Source organism: Pelodiscus sinensis, chromosome 1 (genome assembly GCF_049634645.1).
Source record: "Pelodiscus sinensis isolate JC-2024 chromosome 1, ASM4963464v1, whole genome shotgun sequence".
Classification (NCBI taxonomy): Eukaryota; Metazoa; Chordata; order Testudines; family Trionychidae; genus Pelodiscus; species Pelodiscus sinensis.
Genome location: NC_134711.1, coordinates 312820939 through 312838087, shown reverse-complemented (window position 1 = coordinate 312838087; position 17149 = coordinate 312820939). Strand labels below are relative to the sequence as shown.

The following is a 17149-nucleotide window of genomic DNA, read 5'->3' as shown; positions in this document are numbered from 1 at the left end:
GTGGAGCCTGGTGTCAGCTGGAGACTCTCCCGCTGACCCTGGGCTCCATGCGGCATTGCCGCTTTGAAACGCTACGGGCAGCGTGGGGCCAGCGGGCTTTGCTTGAGTCCCCCACTGGCCCTATACTCTCCACAGTACTTTTGCCTTTGAAATGTAGGCTGGGGCTGTTGCCTGCACTTCAAAGGTGGAAGTGCCCTTATCAACTAATCAAATTGCATTGACTATTTGTTTAGCTAAATTGAAATTTTACATCCCTAGTCTGCAGTCCTCTGATTGAAAACCACTATACTACAGACTTGTCCCTTATTTGACATAATTTTCATTTAGAGAATGTTAGGTTATTTTTGCTAAGACAATAATGTTACAGAGCAAACCAACTTTCTAAGAATCTTGGTGAGGGGAGAAGCTTGCATTTTAAATAACCAAATTAACACAGCCTGTGAAGCAACGTTAATAATTTTTCTATCACCCTTTTAGTCAGAAAGGAAGTAACTGTCTTAGCGATATGCAAAATTGTGTATTTATTGTTAATTTTCATTTGACAGACGTCATCATTTGATTGTACACCATCTCCCAGCAAGACCCCTGTGGAAAACCCACTAAATATTATGTTGAACATTGTCAAACAAGAAATACAGGAGCCCTGTAACAGTCCTAAAGTCAAAGAAGAACCTGTCGACACCCCTGCTACTTGTATAGAAGAGAGCACACCTGCATCTACAGATATTAAAACAGAAACTGATAAGGTTGAACCAGTGTAACTCAACTTGAAAGGTATGATTTTTTACAGAACAGAAGAGCTGCTGTGTTAATGCTAGAAGGCAAATACTTTTTATATAAATAAAATGTTCTCATGGGGCAGGGCCCCAGCTATTATTTGGTTAATAAATACATTTTTGTATTTGAATTTTTTATTGCCTGCACAGTTTCAGGTGTCGATTGTGTGAAAGTTCTGTAGATGCGTTCAAATTTAACTGAATGGAATTGTATATGTAAAAAAATGTACAATTTTCACTTGTGGAAATGTAAATTATAAATAAAAGATATTTTTGCTATATATGGAGTGTAATGTTTATGCACACCATCAAATGAAGAGTTTCTGTACTTTTTTCAGCTTAAGTGGAATTAAACAGAGACCTCAATTTAGATCTCCAGTTAAGCAAGAATCTGAAATATAAAATAATTGAAGGAAGTTATTTGGATTCATAGGAGAGCTATAAGGAAAACAATGCAGGAGCTTTCTCAGACAGCAAATCTTAGATTTCTTTTCTTATTAAATTTAATTGAACAAAATTGCATACATATCCAGATATAAAAAAGTAACCGAAAAGACAGTTTTGGATAGAAGAGAGAATTAATAACCACCTGTGGGCTTAATTTGTGGTTACTACTGCCAACTTACATTTGATTAACAAACCAGTATACTTGCTTGTTAAAGCAGATTTTTAATGCTTCTTTTCAAATAGTCAAACATAAGAATTTAGTACAGCTGAACAATTTTTTCTTAAGTTACAGAGGAGAAAATGAATGTAAGAGTGCTCATTTTGAAACATGGTTAACATTTTTCTTTTGTTGGTTATGACTGGATTTAGACGGTAAACCAGATACCATGAGATGTGAATATTTCTAACATGTAATAAATAGAATTAAGCATATTTGAGTTTGAATCTCTTTATTTCTTGATGGGTTTTGGGGTAATTTGTGTGTCTGGAAATTGAAGTTAAAGTAACTTATGGCTGAAATATAGTATTTTAGTATTAGTATTTTAAGAAATTATCTATTAAGAAGCTTATACTTCATGCTTTTAAAACTACTAAGCTAGGGTTAAATACTAATGGCCAAATTTCAGTTCACTTTGCTAAATTCTAGTGAATTTGCCTAACACAAAAGGATATTTCTGAGACTTGAAGTTGCAGTACTAGTACATTCCAATATCAGAAATTAAGCTTGGGGGGGGAGGTGTATTGTCAAGTGAAACAGGGAATAGTGGTTTTGCAACTGTCACAACCTGAGATTCTGATTGGTGCCACAGTTGGCATTACCTCACCCTTTTAATCTCTTTTGAGTTTAAAGTGATGATTTTCATAGTTTAAAAAGGAACCCTTGACATGGAGTTTTCCTAGATACATAAAGATGTAAGTGCTATAAAATTGGAGAGGTACTTTGAATTTTGAAGTCTACAAATCATTGTTTGACTTAACATTTAAAAAATTTTTTTCAATAAAGACCAGTCTATTCATGGTCCCTTGAGTAATCACTAGGAACAAATAACACTACCAGCACATAATTAAATCATAACATGAACTGGTATTTTCCCAATGAAGTTGCAAATTACTAATGGAGAGCATCAATTCTAGATCAATACCCTTTTAGACTGAAAACCTCTCTCAAAAACCTCTTCAGCATCTGGGATACCTCAGTTATGTAATGGGTAACTAACTATGGATGTATTTTAGGGTACTTAGGTAATTTTTTTGAATAATTGTCCACTTATGTTCCAGGCCTGATGTGCACATTCCCCATCCACATAATTGGATTATTTTGGCCAACAGTGCCAATCAGGGCCATGCTAGTGCCATTGGTGCACTCATCCCAACACCCTGTCTCCGTGGTCACCAACCTGTCGATCACGATCGACTGGTTGATCAGGAGGGCTCGACTGGTTGATGACGAGGCATTCGGGGGTGCCCCCCAATTCCCCCCATCCCCAAGAAGCCCTGCTACCTACCTCCAGCGACAATGGAGGTAGTGCTGGCTTCCTGTGGGGTGGAAAGAAGTCCAGCAGCTGCGCATCACTTCAGGGGTTTCAGGAAGTGCACTGGCTACTCCCCCTCCCCCAAACAGCCGGTGCAGTACTACAACCCAGGTCTGTGAAGCACCGGGGACTTACTGGGTGGGGTGAGGGTAGAAGTCCCCAGAAGCAGCATGCACTGGGGCTTCCCTCCTTTGCGGGGTGTGTGTGTGTGGAGGGGGGAGGAGTCCCAGGAGGAGGCATGTGCCGGAGCTTACCCCCTCTGCGGGAGGGGGAGGGGAAAAGAGTCCCGGGAGGAGGTGTGTGCTGGGGCTTCCCTCTGCCCCGGGGGCAGGGGGGAAGGGGTGGCACGGCTATTAGGAGTCCCCAGAGGAGGCATGTTCCGGGGACTCCCTATCCCCTGCCCCCACGAACACCCTGTCCCCACTGGCACCTTGCCCCACTAGCACCCAGCAACCACTGGCACCCTTCCTCAGTACCATGTCCCCTGTTCCCAGCAGCACAGCTGGGGCCATAGTAGTGAGGCTTGAATGGGGTGAGTGGGTTGGAGGAGAGTTTCTTTGCATCTCACTTGTGTGGTGTCAACTGACTTTTCTGTAGGTCAGTGACCCCTGACTCAAAACAGATTCCCCGCCCTTCTCATAAATAAAGACAATGCTGAAACTTTCTGTGCTTGACATTTTATTTAAAAATTAAGCCTGCCCAACAAGCCCCTAATTGGGGTCAAGCCCCCATCTGGCCACACCATCAGAACACCCCTGCAACTCCTAGATCTGACCCTGTCATACACTGGAACCCCCTGTCCTGAGCCTCTCACATCCCCAAACTCCTGCACCCCCACATCCTCAGACTTCTGCCACAACACTCCTGTACCATCTACGCTGCAAATCTGTGTCCTGAGCCCATCATACTCCCAACCTCCCTGCCCTGAGCCCCTCACTTACCCCAACCCAAACTCCTGCACCCTCACATCCACAAGCTTCACTAATATGGCCTCAACTGTGCTGGTGGGAGCATTATCCCAGCCCTCCACCTGACCCCAACATGCTCCAGCCTGGAGCCCCCTCCTCGAGCCAGCATCCCCTTCTCCTCTTGCACCCAAATTCCCTCCCAGAGATTGTACCTCTCACCCCTTCCCACACCCAAATCCTTCCCACCCCAGAGCCCACACATCCTGTCTCAACCCAATGAGGGTATGGCTAGATTGCAGGAGTTTTTCTGGGGTTCCAGAGGTAGCCTGGAAAAACTCTTCCGCGTCCAGGGGTGTGTTTATTCTTCCACTCTTTTTAGCACTCTGTCCCTGCCCCGTGCTCTTTCGGCAACCCAAGGGAGCTTCCGAAAGAAGGGGTTTTTCTAACATTTGGCCCAGTCTAGACAGGCCAAATGTTGGAAAAACCTTTTCCTACAGAAGAATCGGAAAAAAAGCGGCAGTGTAGCCATACCCTGGGAGTGTATAAGGGCTGGGGATAGCAAGTGATGGAGAGGAGAACAGAGAGGGCGGAGCTTCACAGAAGGGGTGGGGTCTTGAGGAAAGGATGAGGTGGTAGAGCTTGGCTTGTTCTGACATTTAGAACATGATCTTTGGCATAAAAAGGTTGGAAACCACTGCTCTACCTGAAGGTATAAAGGGATGGATGGGTTCAACCATTTACCACAGAATTCAGGCATTAAAGACTGCAGGAGGAGGGAAGGAGGCTGGATTGTGAAATACATGTGGCCAACACATCTCAAAGAATCAGTTACTGTTGAGTAACTAGTGACTATCTACATGTATTCCACCTCTGGTGACTGGGAAACAGTGACCTCATAAACAGGAGGTTGGATGTGTGCAATGATTGCAGGCCAAAGCAGCTGTCAGATATGGAGGCTTTGTACAGGGAATTGTGTGTGTGTGTGTGCGCATGCGTGCGCACACTGATCCCTGTATAGTGGGTGGGTGTGGGTGTTTGCACTGATCCCTGTATAGTGGTGCTGCAAATTTCTGCCATGGGTACTCTGCTTGCTACAGAGGCTGCCTGAGCCCTGGGGGAGTGAGCTCTAACCAGCTTGTGTGAATCCAATCTAGCATGATTTAAAGCAACTAGAAACCCATTTAGATAGTAAATATTACCTGGCCTTTTGCTGTACCTGCAAATGTTACTAAGAGCATAGGTCAGCTCCTGAAGGACACTATGCTGTCAAGGTAACACACAACAGCTGTCTCTACTTCAAATATGCAATCTGTCCTCCCAACCCCTCCTTCCCGGTCCCCAGCTGGAATGGGGCTAGGGAAAGAAAACAGGCAGGTGAATCATCTATTCAAATGAAAACAACCTTAGGTAAAAATCTATGGAGAGACCTGTGAGCAGGACCCTATCAAATTCATAGCCATGAAAAACACGACACAGACCATGAAATCTGATCTTTTGTGCGCTTTTGCCATATACTACTGAGATTTCACAGGGGGAAACCAGAATTTCTCAAATGGGGAAGTGGGGAGATTGAAAGGTTATTTTAGGGGAGATTGTGGTATTTCCACCCTTGAGAACAAAAGAACGACCATACTGGGTCAGACCAAAGGTCCATCTTCCCTAGTGTCCTGACTGCTGACAGTGGCCAATGTCAGATACCCCAGAGGGGAGTGAATACAACAGGTAATCATGGGATCCCTCCCCTGGCATCCATTTCCAGACATACACGCTAGGGACACAATTCCTACCCATCCTGGCTAAAAGCCATTGATGGACCTAACCTCCATAAATTTATCTAGCTCTTCTTTGAACTCTTTTAAAGTCCTAGTCTTCACAACCTCTGGCATGGAGTTCCACAGGTTGATTGTGTGCTGAGTGAAGAAAAATTTCCTTTTTTTTTAAACCTGCTACCTATTAATTTCATTTGGTGACCCCGTGTTCTTATATTGGGGAAATAAGTAAAAAACTTCCTTATTCACTTTTTCCATACCAGTCATGATTTTATAGACCACTATCACATCCCCCCCCCCTTAGTCTCCTCTTTTGTAAGCTGTAAAGTCCAAGTCTTTTTAATCTTTTCATATGGGACCTGTTCCAAACCCCTAATAATTTTTGTTGCCCTTCTCTGAACCTTTTCCATTGCCAATATTTTTTTTTAGATGAGGTGACTACTAGGGATGTTAAATTTTGAGTAATTGACTAATTGAATAGTCGATAAGGCAAAAGTGCTGCATGAAGTCCGGGATCAGTTGGAGATTCCCCTGCTGACCCTGGGCTCCATGCGGCACTGCCACTTTGAAACGCCGTGGGGAGCCTGATGCTTGGCTATTTGCGGCATTTCAAAGTGGCAGTGCCCTGTGGAGTCCGGGATAAGGTGGGGACTCCCCCGCTGATCCTGGGCTACATGTAGCACTGCTGCTTTGAAACGTCGCATGCAGCCTTGGGACACCCTAGCTGGCCCCGGGTTGAATGCAGTGTTTCAGAGCGGCAGCACTTTGTGGAGCCAAGAGTGTGGTCCCAGGCTCCACGCGACACAGCTGCTTTGAAGTACTCTCTCCTTTCCCCCCCTCCTTGCTGCCACTTTCTGACAGAGGCAGCAAGGGAGGGGAAGTGACTAGTCGACTAGCCTCTTGACTGTCTGATAAGAATTAACTGATTGGATAGTTGACTAGTCAACTAGTCCTTCACATCCCTAGCGACCAATCTGTATGCAGTATTCAAGAAGTGGGTGTACCATGGTTTTATGTAGAAGCAATAAGATATTCTCTATCTTATCCTTTATCCCTTTTTTAATGATTCCTGACATTGTTTGCATTTTTGATTGCCGCTGCACACTGAGTGCATGTTTTCAGAGAGATCCACAATGACTACGAGGGTATGTCTACACTAGCCCCCTCGTTTGAACTCGGGAGGCTAATGTAGGCATTCGAAGTTGCAAGTGAAGCCTGGGATTTAAATATCCCGGGCTTTATCTGCATCATTCCGTTCGGGCGCCATTTTTAAATCCCCTTAGTCCGAACTAACTGCCTGTGGCTACACGCGGCAGTCTAACGTTAACTTGAAGTAAGTCCTTAGTTCGAATTAACTGTTATACCTCGTGGAATGAGATGTAACAGTTAACTTGAACAAAGGACTTAGTTCGAGTTAACATTTGACTGTTGCGTGTAGCCACGGGCAGTTAGTTCGGACTAAGGGGGATTTAAAAATGGCACCCGGACGGGAAGATGCAAATAAAGCCCGGGATATTTATATCCCAGGCTTCTTTTGCAACTTTGAATGCCTACATTAGCCTCCCTAGTTTGAACTAGGGGGCTAGTGTAGACATACCCCAAGATCTCTCTCTTGAGTAGTTGTAGCCAAATTAGTCCCCATCATACTGTATGTATAGTTGGGATTATTTTTTCCAGTGGGTATTACTTTAAATTTCATTTGACATTTTGTTGCCCAATCATTTAGTTTGGTTGGATCTTTTTGAAGCTCTTCACAGTCTGCCTTGGTCTTAACTATCTTGAGCAGTTTGGTATCATCTGCAAATGTTGCTACCTCACTGTTTACTCCTTCCTCCAGATCATTTATAAATAAGTTGAATAGGATTGGTCCCAGGCCAGACCCTTGGGGGACACCACTAGTTAGCTCTCTCCATTCTGAAAACTTAGTATTTGTTCCTATCCTTTGTTTCCTCTCTTTTAACCAGTTATCAGTTCATAAAAGGACTTTCCCTTATCCCATGACATCTTATCTTACTTAAGAGTCTTTGGTGAGGGACCTTGTCAAAGGCTTTCTGGAATTCTAAGTACACTATAACCACTGGATCTCCCTTGTCCACATATTTGTTGACCCCATCAAAGAACTCTAATAGATTTGGTAAGGCATGATTTCCCCTGAGAGAAATCATGTTGACTTTACCCCAACACATTATGTTCATCTGTCTGTCCAACAATTTTTTTCTCTTAGCCTTATTTCTGTGCTGGCGGACACCAAGCTCCGAATTCAGTAACCTTCCAACAACAACAGTGCAGAAGTCAGGGTGGCAAAACCATACCATGCCACCCTGACGTCTGCACTATTATCTTTAGAGCTGGGCAGCTGGAGACTGAGGGCCCAGCTCTGCAGGCAGCAGCAAAGAAGTAAGAGTGGCAATACCATACCATACCATATCATGCCATCCCTCTTTCTGCACTGCCGCTGGCAGCACCACAACCTTCAGAGCTGGAATCCTAGCCAGCAGCTGCCTCTCTCCAGCTGCCCAGCTCTGACAGTAATAAGGATAACGGTGTCACAACCCTCCCCAATAACCTTGTTCCCGCCCCCTCCCACCACTCCTGTTGGGGACTTCCTACAATTACAACACTGAAATTCCAGATTTAAATTTCTGAGTTTATGAATGTATAATTTTGGAAAGCCTATGATTGTGAAATGGACTGTCAATTTGGTAGGGCTCTAGCAATGAGGTCATCTTATCTCTAGGAGGGAATCAGCCGTAAGTGCCTATATTCTCCATTTTGGGTTGATGTTCTAGCTACGAAGAAGGCTGTCTTCACTGAGAAATGTAGCAATGATCACACTGGAAGGGGCTCAAGAAGAGGGCCCATTAACCTGTCTACAAACTATATTAATATTCCAAAGAAGAAGGGACTCCTTAACTGGGGGAGGCCCTTGAGGAACCTAGAAACTGGAGGGAGGGATCAGATGGTGTAATCCTAATAAAGGGCATGAGGTATTGACATTGCTGATAAGGTTACCTTTATGGAGCTGACTGAGCACCTTGAATTCTTCAGGGAGAACAGACAGTCTAAAATAATATGAATCTGGGGGCTCTAAGGGAGACAAGTGGTGATGTGTTGTCCAAATAGCGGAGGTCTTTCATTTCGTTACATAAGACAACCTAGTAAAGGCCTACTTCATGTCAGGGGAGCTGACAGCTTCTGTGGTTCCTTGGGCGAGGTGGAGAGAAAGCCGGTTTCATGCTTTCAGAAGGGGTGGAGCCTCTGGTGGAAGGGCGGGGCCTGGGACAGCCAGCCCTCTATGTCATCCAGAGCATGGCCAGTCCCTGTCCCCAGCCCTCAGAGCTACAGGGAGCATGTGGAGCAGTGTGGTGCTATGACACCAATTTAAAGGGCCTGGATTCTGTTCACTACCATTGCTGCAATAGCAGCAGCTGTGGCAGGAGCCCCAGGCCTTCTTGAATTGCTGAGCCCCTGGGCAATTGCTCTCTTTGCTCCCCCTATCGGTGGACCTACCTATTGTACACAAATATATAGTGGACTTCAGCTGAGCAGCTCCTATCAATAGTGGATAACGAGCCACAGCCATGTTATTTGCACTGTTGCAGTAGCCATGTCGCTATCCATGTTGTCAACTACAATGATGCTGAGTCCAGATGAAGCATCTGATCTTTGTTCTGGGAGATCCGATTGGCTAAGGCAGGTAATGTGATATTGGCAAGTCTGCAATGCTCCCAGCCCCAGTGTGCCAGGAGACAGGGCGGCATGGTCTGAGTCCCGGGCAGGCAGCAGGGCCCAAGCGCCAGCCAGCCTGGGCAGGCCAGAGCAGAACTCTGGGATTTGTCAGAGGGTGGCCTAGCCTGGGGGCAGAGCATGGGTGGGGCTATTCTAGGCTACAGCCTCCTCCTGCCTACTGGAAGGAGATTCAGGACTTCAGGGTTGTCTTTTAAGATCAAGCAAATAACCCATAATCAGAGGCTTGATGAATTTTTTCTGCCTTTCTGCATGAATTGTCTTTGAGTAGTTCATGAGTCTCTCTAATGTTCTAGTTCCTCTAACATACTTGCTGAATAATTACTATGAACAGTTGTTGGTCTGAATGTCATTTGAGATCACTTTATTCTGATCATTCACTATATGAAATTCAAGGCTGATGGTTAGTTTCAAAGTCAAGACTCCTATTCCCCACTCTGCCACTGGCAGTGTGGGGTAAAACAAGTCTCTTCACTTTTCTCAGCCTTGGTTTCTCCTTCTGTCAAATAGGGTTAACGATCCTCTATACCTACCTCATGGCAGGTTGGTGGTTGGGGAGCTGTGAAGATCCATTTGAGAGTGTCACTAGCAACAATGTATGTATGACATGAGGTGTCCTATCATGTTGAGTCATGGCAGATTATGATGTAATGCAGGAAAACCCTGTTTATATAACTCTCCATTATCTGTCTTTCTGTATTAACTGAACAACCAGCGTACACAGGGCCACAAGTAGCCCATTTCTCTTGTGGCCATTAGATGGCGCTGCAGTCTCACACCTTCCCATTCTCCAGATTCTCTGACTCAATCTGTTCTGAACCCAATTCCAATTCTATGCAGCAAATATGGTTCTGCTGTTTAATAGTTGAAATATCTTTCGAAAGAAGCTTACAGTCTAGACGTAGCACAAACATTCTCTTCTCAGATCCTAGAAAAAGAATATCTTCATAGCCATTAACAAGATAGTACCCATTATAAAAAAGGGAACGAAGAGGACTGGGAATTAGTTGGCATCATTCTGATACATAGAACAAATTACAGGCAGTCCCCGAGTTACGCGGATCCGACTTATGTCGGATCCGCAGTTACGAACAGGGTTTGCTGCCCGTCTCCCTGGTCTGCTGGCTTCCAGCAGACCAGGGAGACGGGCAGCAAAGCCGCGGAGCACGCGGGCAGCGGACAGCCCAAACGCGCCGCGGCTGTCCCGCTGCCGGCGTCCTCAGAGGCTTTGCTCCCCGTCTCCCTGGTCTGCTGGAGACCAACAGACCAGGGAGACGGGGAGCAAAGCGGAGCAAAGCCGCGGAGCATGCAGGCAGCGGACAGCCCAGACGCGCCGCAGCTGTCCCGCTGCCGGCGTGCTCCACGGCTTTGCTCCGCTTTGCTCCCCGTCTCCCTGGTCTGCTGGAAACCAGCAGACCAGGGAGACGGGGAGCAAAGCCACGGAGCACGTGGGCAACAGGACAGCCGCGGCACGTCTGGGCTGTCCGCTGCCCCCGTACTCCGCGGCTTTGCTCCGGACGCCTGTGGTACAGCAGCTGGGGCGCTGCCGGTTGGTCCCGTAGCGCTGCTCTGGGCGCTATGGGACCAACCCGGCAGCACCCCATCTGCTCTGCACCAGGCGTCCTGATTCAGCCACTGCTGGTCAGTTTCAGCAGCGGCTGAATCAGGACGCCTGGGGCAGAGCAGCTTGGGTGCTGCTGGGTTGGTCCAGTAGCGCCGAGGAGCGGCGCTACTGGACCAACCCAGCAGCACCCAAGCTGCTCTGCCCCAGGCGTCCCCAAGTCAGCCGCTGCTGAAACTGACCAGCGCTGACTACAGGAAGCCCGAGGCAGAGTTGGGGACGCCTGGGGTTCTTAAGTTGAATCTGTATGTAAGAACTGGAACAAAATGCAGGACAATGTAGCACTTTAAAGACTAACAAGATGGTTTATTAGATGATGAGCTTTCGTGGGCCAGACCCACTTCCTCAGATCAAAAAAAAATTTTTTTTTTTGATCTGAGGAAGTGGGTCTGGCCCACGAAAGCTCATCATCTAATAAACCATCTTGTTAGTCTTTAAAGTGCTACATTGTCCTGCATTTTGCTTCAACTACCCCAGAATAACACGGCTACATTTCTATCACTATGTAAGAACTGGCATCCAGATTCAGCCTGTTGAAACTGATCAGCAGCTGATTCCAGGAACCTCGGGGCAGAGCAACTCTGCCTCGGGCTTCCTGTAGTCAGCCGCTGGTCAGTTTCAGCAGCGGCTGAATCTGGACGCCAGTTCCGACTTACATACAGATTCAACTTAAGAACAAACCTACAGTCCCTATCTTGTACGTAACCCGGGGACTGCCTGTATTAAACAATTAGTTTGTAAGCACTTAAAGGTATAATGACTAGTAAGCCTGGATTTAGCTAGAACAATTCATTCCAAACCAACTCCATTCCTTTTTAGTCAGGGTTACTAGAGAATGAAGCAATAGACATGATATATCTTGGTGTTCAGTCCCACATGATAGTCTCAAAAATAAACTGGGGAAATGTGGCATACATGAAGCTACTTTAATGTGGGTGCACAATTAGTTAAAAGATCATACTCAAAAAGTAGTTACCAATGTCTGGTGGTGAACACGAAAGAACATATTTTGTGGGATTCTGCAGGGGTTAGCCTGGCCCAACACTGTTTGATAATTTCATTAACAAATAGGGCAATGGAGGGCGAGTATGCTTATAACATTTGCAGATGACACCAAGCACTTTGGAGCACAGAATTACAACCCAAAATACCCCTGACAAAATGGAGAATTGATTTGAAATCAAGATTTGGTGATCATACAGCTTTTGAAGGGGACTGTTGCACACAGGACAATGATTGTAGCTTTCAGGTCACAACTTGTCATTGTCTCTCCAAATTGGGACAATGTTCAGTGTTGGGGCAGATCCCATCTTCTCTGAACTCCTGATTCAGGAAGGAAGCAGACTCCTCGCCCCTCTCTGTTTCTAAAATCCTTGGTGGGATGAAGGGAGTGACTGTGAGGGCAATCTCCCAGTTATCTCAGTAGAAGAAAGGGACTGATTAACTGGAGAGCCTCCTGTTTCTCTAGGAAGGAGCCAGTGATAGCACAAAATCTCTTGGGGCTGGGAAATGACTCATTTGCACAACAAGTGCACCCGCCCATTGACCCTTTCCCCCTCAGCATGTCAAGCCAACTTCTGGATCAGGTCCAGAGTGTCCTAGGAGAGAGCCAGGGCCATAAGGTGCAGAACAGCCCAGCTCCAGTTCACCATCACCCTCACTGAATCTGACCTAAGTGACCTCTGACCCCATCTTCCTGACTTTCGGTGTAAGCGGGCTGTCTCTGACAATCTGTAGGATCTGCTGCAGTGCAGGGGTTGGGAGTTAGGAGTGTTCCCCTTGGGGAGGCAGAGTCAGAGCAGGGAGGTTTGAGTCAAGATCTTCTTTGCCTGCTTAAGTGGTAGGCTTGGGCCTCAAAGAAGACCATACTCCAGCCCCTGCTCCCACCAGGTTTGTTCCTGGCCTTATCATCATGGGGCAGCTGGGGGCAAGTCCTCATGGAGTGGGTTGCCCATATCCCTTTGCTCCAGGCTACATTGAAGGCAAAGAGACTTAAGAGTCTAGCTTTAGCTCCTCTCCCTGAGCATATCCAGCAGAGAGACTTGTGGGAGAGAGAATCCTGGGAGCTGACTGTAGATTGCTGATGGGGACCCGTCTTCTCTTCCTTCCATTAGAACTCAGCACATTTCTCCAGTTTTGGAATCTTGTGGCTCAGCTGAGTCTGTATATCTGTGACCCAGCCAAGTACATCATAGCTGAGACCGTATTTACCAACTGTACCAGCCGCTGTGACACCAGAGGGGTACGGAAACCTAGCTGTTGAGATGGGACCCAATAGAACAGTGGTTCCCAATCTTTCTTATACCACCGACCCGCAAACTCATTCAAAAACTGTTGGCGGACAGCACTGAAATATTTGCATATTCATTATGGTAATTTTAGCCCAGGGTATAACAGGCAAATCAAAGGAGGGGGGAAATGATGGTTAACAAGAATTTGAAAAACTGCTGCGCACACATTTAAAAAAGCCCAATAAAATAGTTGCTAATACTTGTTAAAGATTATTCTCCAGTCCAAACCAGTTGCAGAATTAAAGAGGCAGTAGTTAACAGGCCTGACAGTGCTGACATACTCTGCACATTCATATTTTCCTATGCACTTAATAATGCATAATAATAATGTGTGTACCCACTGGCTGGAAGCAACTGGAGGCCAGGGGAGGCTCCTGCTGAGTGGAGTGGGAGGAGAATGGGGTCACAGAGGCAACCGCCCATCATGGGGCACTTGGCCACAGCAGCTGGGGCAGCTGCTCTCCACGTTGCTCTTGGCACCACTAGCTGGGGCATCTGCTCTCCACACTGCATTTGGCCCTGCCAGCTAGGGCAGCTGCTCTACACGTGGCCCTACCAACCAGGCTGCAAAGCAGCTGCCAGAGCCAGAACCAGGACAACAATGAGGCAGCCTCAGTAGGGACGGCCTCACCGCGTTCCCAGCTCCGGCCGCAGCAGACCTGGCTGCCAGCTGCCCCACTTACCCTGCTGTTGCGTGGGAAAGTGGGCAGGAAGGGAATTTCTTGGGAACCCCAGCGGGTGGAGCTAAATAAAAGCTGGGGGCATGGCCTGGCAAATGTGCCACAGTTCAGCAAACAGGAGTTCATGGCCCGCTGCTGCTCTGTGGACTGGCAGTTGGGAACCGCTGCAATAAAAGACTTAGGCTGAAGGAAGCTGGGCAAGGGCAAGCCTGACAAAATGAGCCCCTTCCCATCTGATACTGACTCCACTGAGGTATTGGGACCTGTGACAGGGTGTGCATACCCCACACTGAACTAGGAGAGGTTAAAACACTGTGGGCAGAGGAAGTCCTGCCCCTCCAACCAGATTGGGCATGCTCCAAATCCTGGAGCAGTATAAAGGGGAGTAGCTCGGCTCCGTCTGAGCTGACTCCTGGAGAAGGACCTCCTGGAGGAGCACCAGAGACTGTCTTGAGCCACCAGTGCTGGAGGAGCTCCTGAGAGAGGCGGCTGCAGGGGAACTGGAAGACCTAGAGACCACATGGAATGTCCCCATCCCAGCACTAGTAGGAAGTGCCCCAGGCAAGGGGCAGGAGTGATATCTCCCACTCAGGTGAGCTTGGTGTGTTGCAGTTGGATTCCCCACAGAGCGAGTGGTACAACATGCTGCCACTGACAGGCCCTGGGTTGAGGCCTGGTGGAGTAGGGTGGGCCTGGGTCCCCCTACTGGGGCTGTTGCCCCCAAATATTGATGCTGCCCTGAACTAAGGGCTACTCCTTATTAACGCTAGCCATTAGACTGTACTGCTCAGGCCAGAAGGCTGTTGGTACAGATTGATGGAGATTGCTGGCAGCTGACTAGGTGGTGTTATCACCCTTGGATACTTGCACCCCAATGGATGGGATGTGCATACACCATGACAGGACCCCTGCCAAAACCTGCTGACTCCTCTGAGATTGCTCCAGATGGAGGATGTCTTTTTCTCTTTTCTCTTCCTCTCCAATTTAGGATCAGATCTTCCCAACTACAGCCCAGGATACTCCATCCATGGGAATGAGCCTTGTTGTTCTGTTGGGCCAGGGATGCAATGAGAGCTCCTCCCAGTATATATGCACTAGGGATGTAAAATCCCATTTAATCAATTAACCGCTTAAATAGGCGCAGGTGGAGGGCTGGCTGGGCTGAAGCAGCCCACCAACATGGGCAGAGGCTGCTTCAGATGGGCAGGAGAGCCACTGCCTGCAGTGGGCCCAGCTGGGCCACCAGTTAACTGGTTAACCATTAACATCCCTAGTATCCACCATTGGGAATGGCAGGATGTAGGTATTGAAACCAGAATGAGAAACCTGACTTCATCTCTCTTTCTCCCCCAGGGCTGCTGAGACATGTGGTGCAGGAAGTGGCACCAGGAGAGCTGGCTACATAAACACTGCCAGCCTGGGGTGAGGGAGGTAAGTACCTAGCTCAGAGTGTGGGGCTGGTGAGGTATCCCTGCAGTGGCTTCATCCTGGAAACTGGCCATGAGTCTTACTTACTTATTTCTAGTTCATAGATTTCCTTGTTCAGATCTGGGGAAGAGCATGGCATTAAAGGTCCTGGGTTGGAACCTTGCTAATAGTCATGGTTTCATGTGTTCCAGGGATCCCACTGCTACATGGCATGAAAAAATCTTTGGGTGGGTGAGTCACTGCAAGATTGTATCTCTGGGAATCTATGGCATGTCCCTGTCTACCTGGCTGACAAATGAGCATCTGAGAGGAGAGCCACTGGGTTGGTGACTGAGCATGACACACCCAGCTATTACCTGAAGGTGGGATTTGCCATCACAAGTCAAGAAGCAGAGCGCGCACACACGCACACCATCCCCCCGCGCCTCCCCCAAGGAACTATGCTCTCTGGTGAGGTTACAGTGTCCTTCTCATGCTGCAGTTTGGATTCTCCTTGGAACAAACTCACATGCTGCAGCTCCTAACACAGTTACTAGAGAGAAATCACGAAGGGGAAGGACTAGAGCTTTGGTGTGTCAGCTCCAAAAGTCCCATGCACGCTCCTAGCAACTACTCCCAGGAAGTATCTCTGCTGGAGGCGACAGGAGGCTCCTGGTGTGTCCCAGAGCTGTACTCCAGAGCATGCTTGCTCACCCACATAGATATTCCCAGCACTTCATGGCCCCTGCTGTGACTCCCCCACCCCCTTGCAGTAACAGTCACTAGGCTTTTGATCCATCCTTGTGTGCAATTGAGCCTCCAGACATAAATACCATTCCAGCCCCAGGGTTTGGAGCCTGGCTCTGGGCAAGCATTTAAAGGCTCATGTTCTGTAGATTTCTGGTTTTCAGAAATATTGTCTCAGAGGCAGAGAAAATCACTGCTCCAAACAGCAACTCTTGCCATCTATGACCCCTTGCTCTAGATCAGCTGGGCTGGGCTGGTCCTAGCCAGTTCCATTCTGGGGAAAGTTGGTCAGCCAATGGGTGATGAGGTAAGGAGTTGGAGTAAGCTCATGAGTTTGGGGGTGGTGACACTGCCTTTATCCTCTAAGAGCGCGTTAGCTCTTCCACCAAAAAAAAAAGCAGAAGAGCAGATGCATTCCCTAGACACGGTGGAGTATTAAAACCCGCCAGTTTAGACGTACCCTAGGTCATGGAAGTCCTTTCCATCCTGTTGCTATTAAGTGGCTGGACAGCAACAAGCCTGGAGAGGAATGAGTCAGAGTTGGAGCCAGCTTGTCCCTGAGCAGTTCAGAATCAGCTCTTTAGCAAGGCTCTTTAATTACAAGCATTGCATCATCAGGAGCTGCCATTGCTCATGGTATGGGCAAGAAAACGTGCTAGTGATGTCTATGAGCCTTTTCTGTTCCACAGGGCCTTAGCTCAGTTCCCAGAGCTACCATTTAGAGTTGCCCCTGTCACTGGCGGCTTTGGGGGGCAGGATGATGTAGAGCTGTTGCATTACCTTTGCCATGGCAAACTGAGTAGGCAGGGTTGAAGCACAAGGGCTGGGGGAAGGTTGCTTTGCTGCTGCCCTGTTCTGGAGAGAATTGGATGAGTCAATCAGTGACAAGTGTTGATCAGCCCCATTCACTAAGGTTGCCATCTTGCAGGCTTCACCATGAATCAGTGAGAGTCACTTGGGGAAAGGGCTCAGCATCCCTCGTCCCACATTATTGCTACTAGAAAACCTCCCAGCCCCTCTGCTAGAGTCCTCTCCCTATCCTACCTAGTTTGAGTGGTTTGTGGAGGAGATATTCTGATAACATGAGCTGCATCAGCCAGTGGGTTTGGAGGTGGGACAGCTGTTAAAGGGAGGCTGGGGGAATGGAGACTGGAGTTCACCCTACAGTGGGTAGATTGTTTAGCACTAGAGATCACCAGAGAGAAAGAGTCAATCCCAGAGGTC

The 17149-nt window shown here is 47.6% G+C and overlaps 1 protein-coding gene across 1 annotated transcript in view; it reads left to right on the top strand.

Annotated features, from left to right (window-relative positions):
* PCF11 (PCF11 cleavage and polyadenylation factor subunit) overlaps nucleotides 1-1655 on the top strand; it is a 32554-nt gene extending 30899 nt beyond the window's left edge. The window contains exon 16 of the mRNA XM_006132176.4: nucleotides 546-1655. Coding sequence (XP_006132238.1) covers nucleotides 546-761 — 216 coding nt within the window. The 3' untranslated portion in view covers nucleotides 762-1655. The remainder of the gene's footprint in view (nucleotides 1-545) is intronic.
* The last annotated feature ends 15494 nt before the right edge of the window (nucleotides 1656-17149 follow it).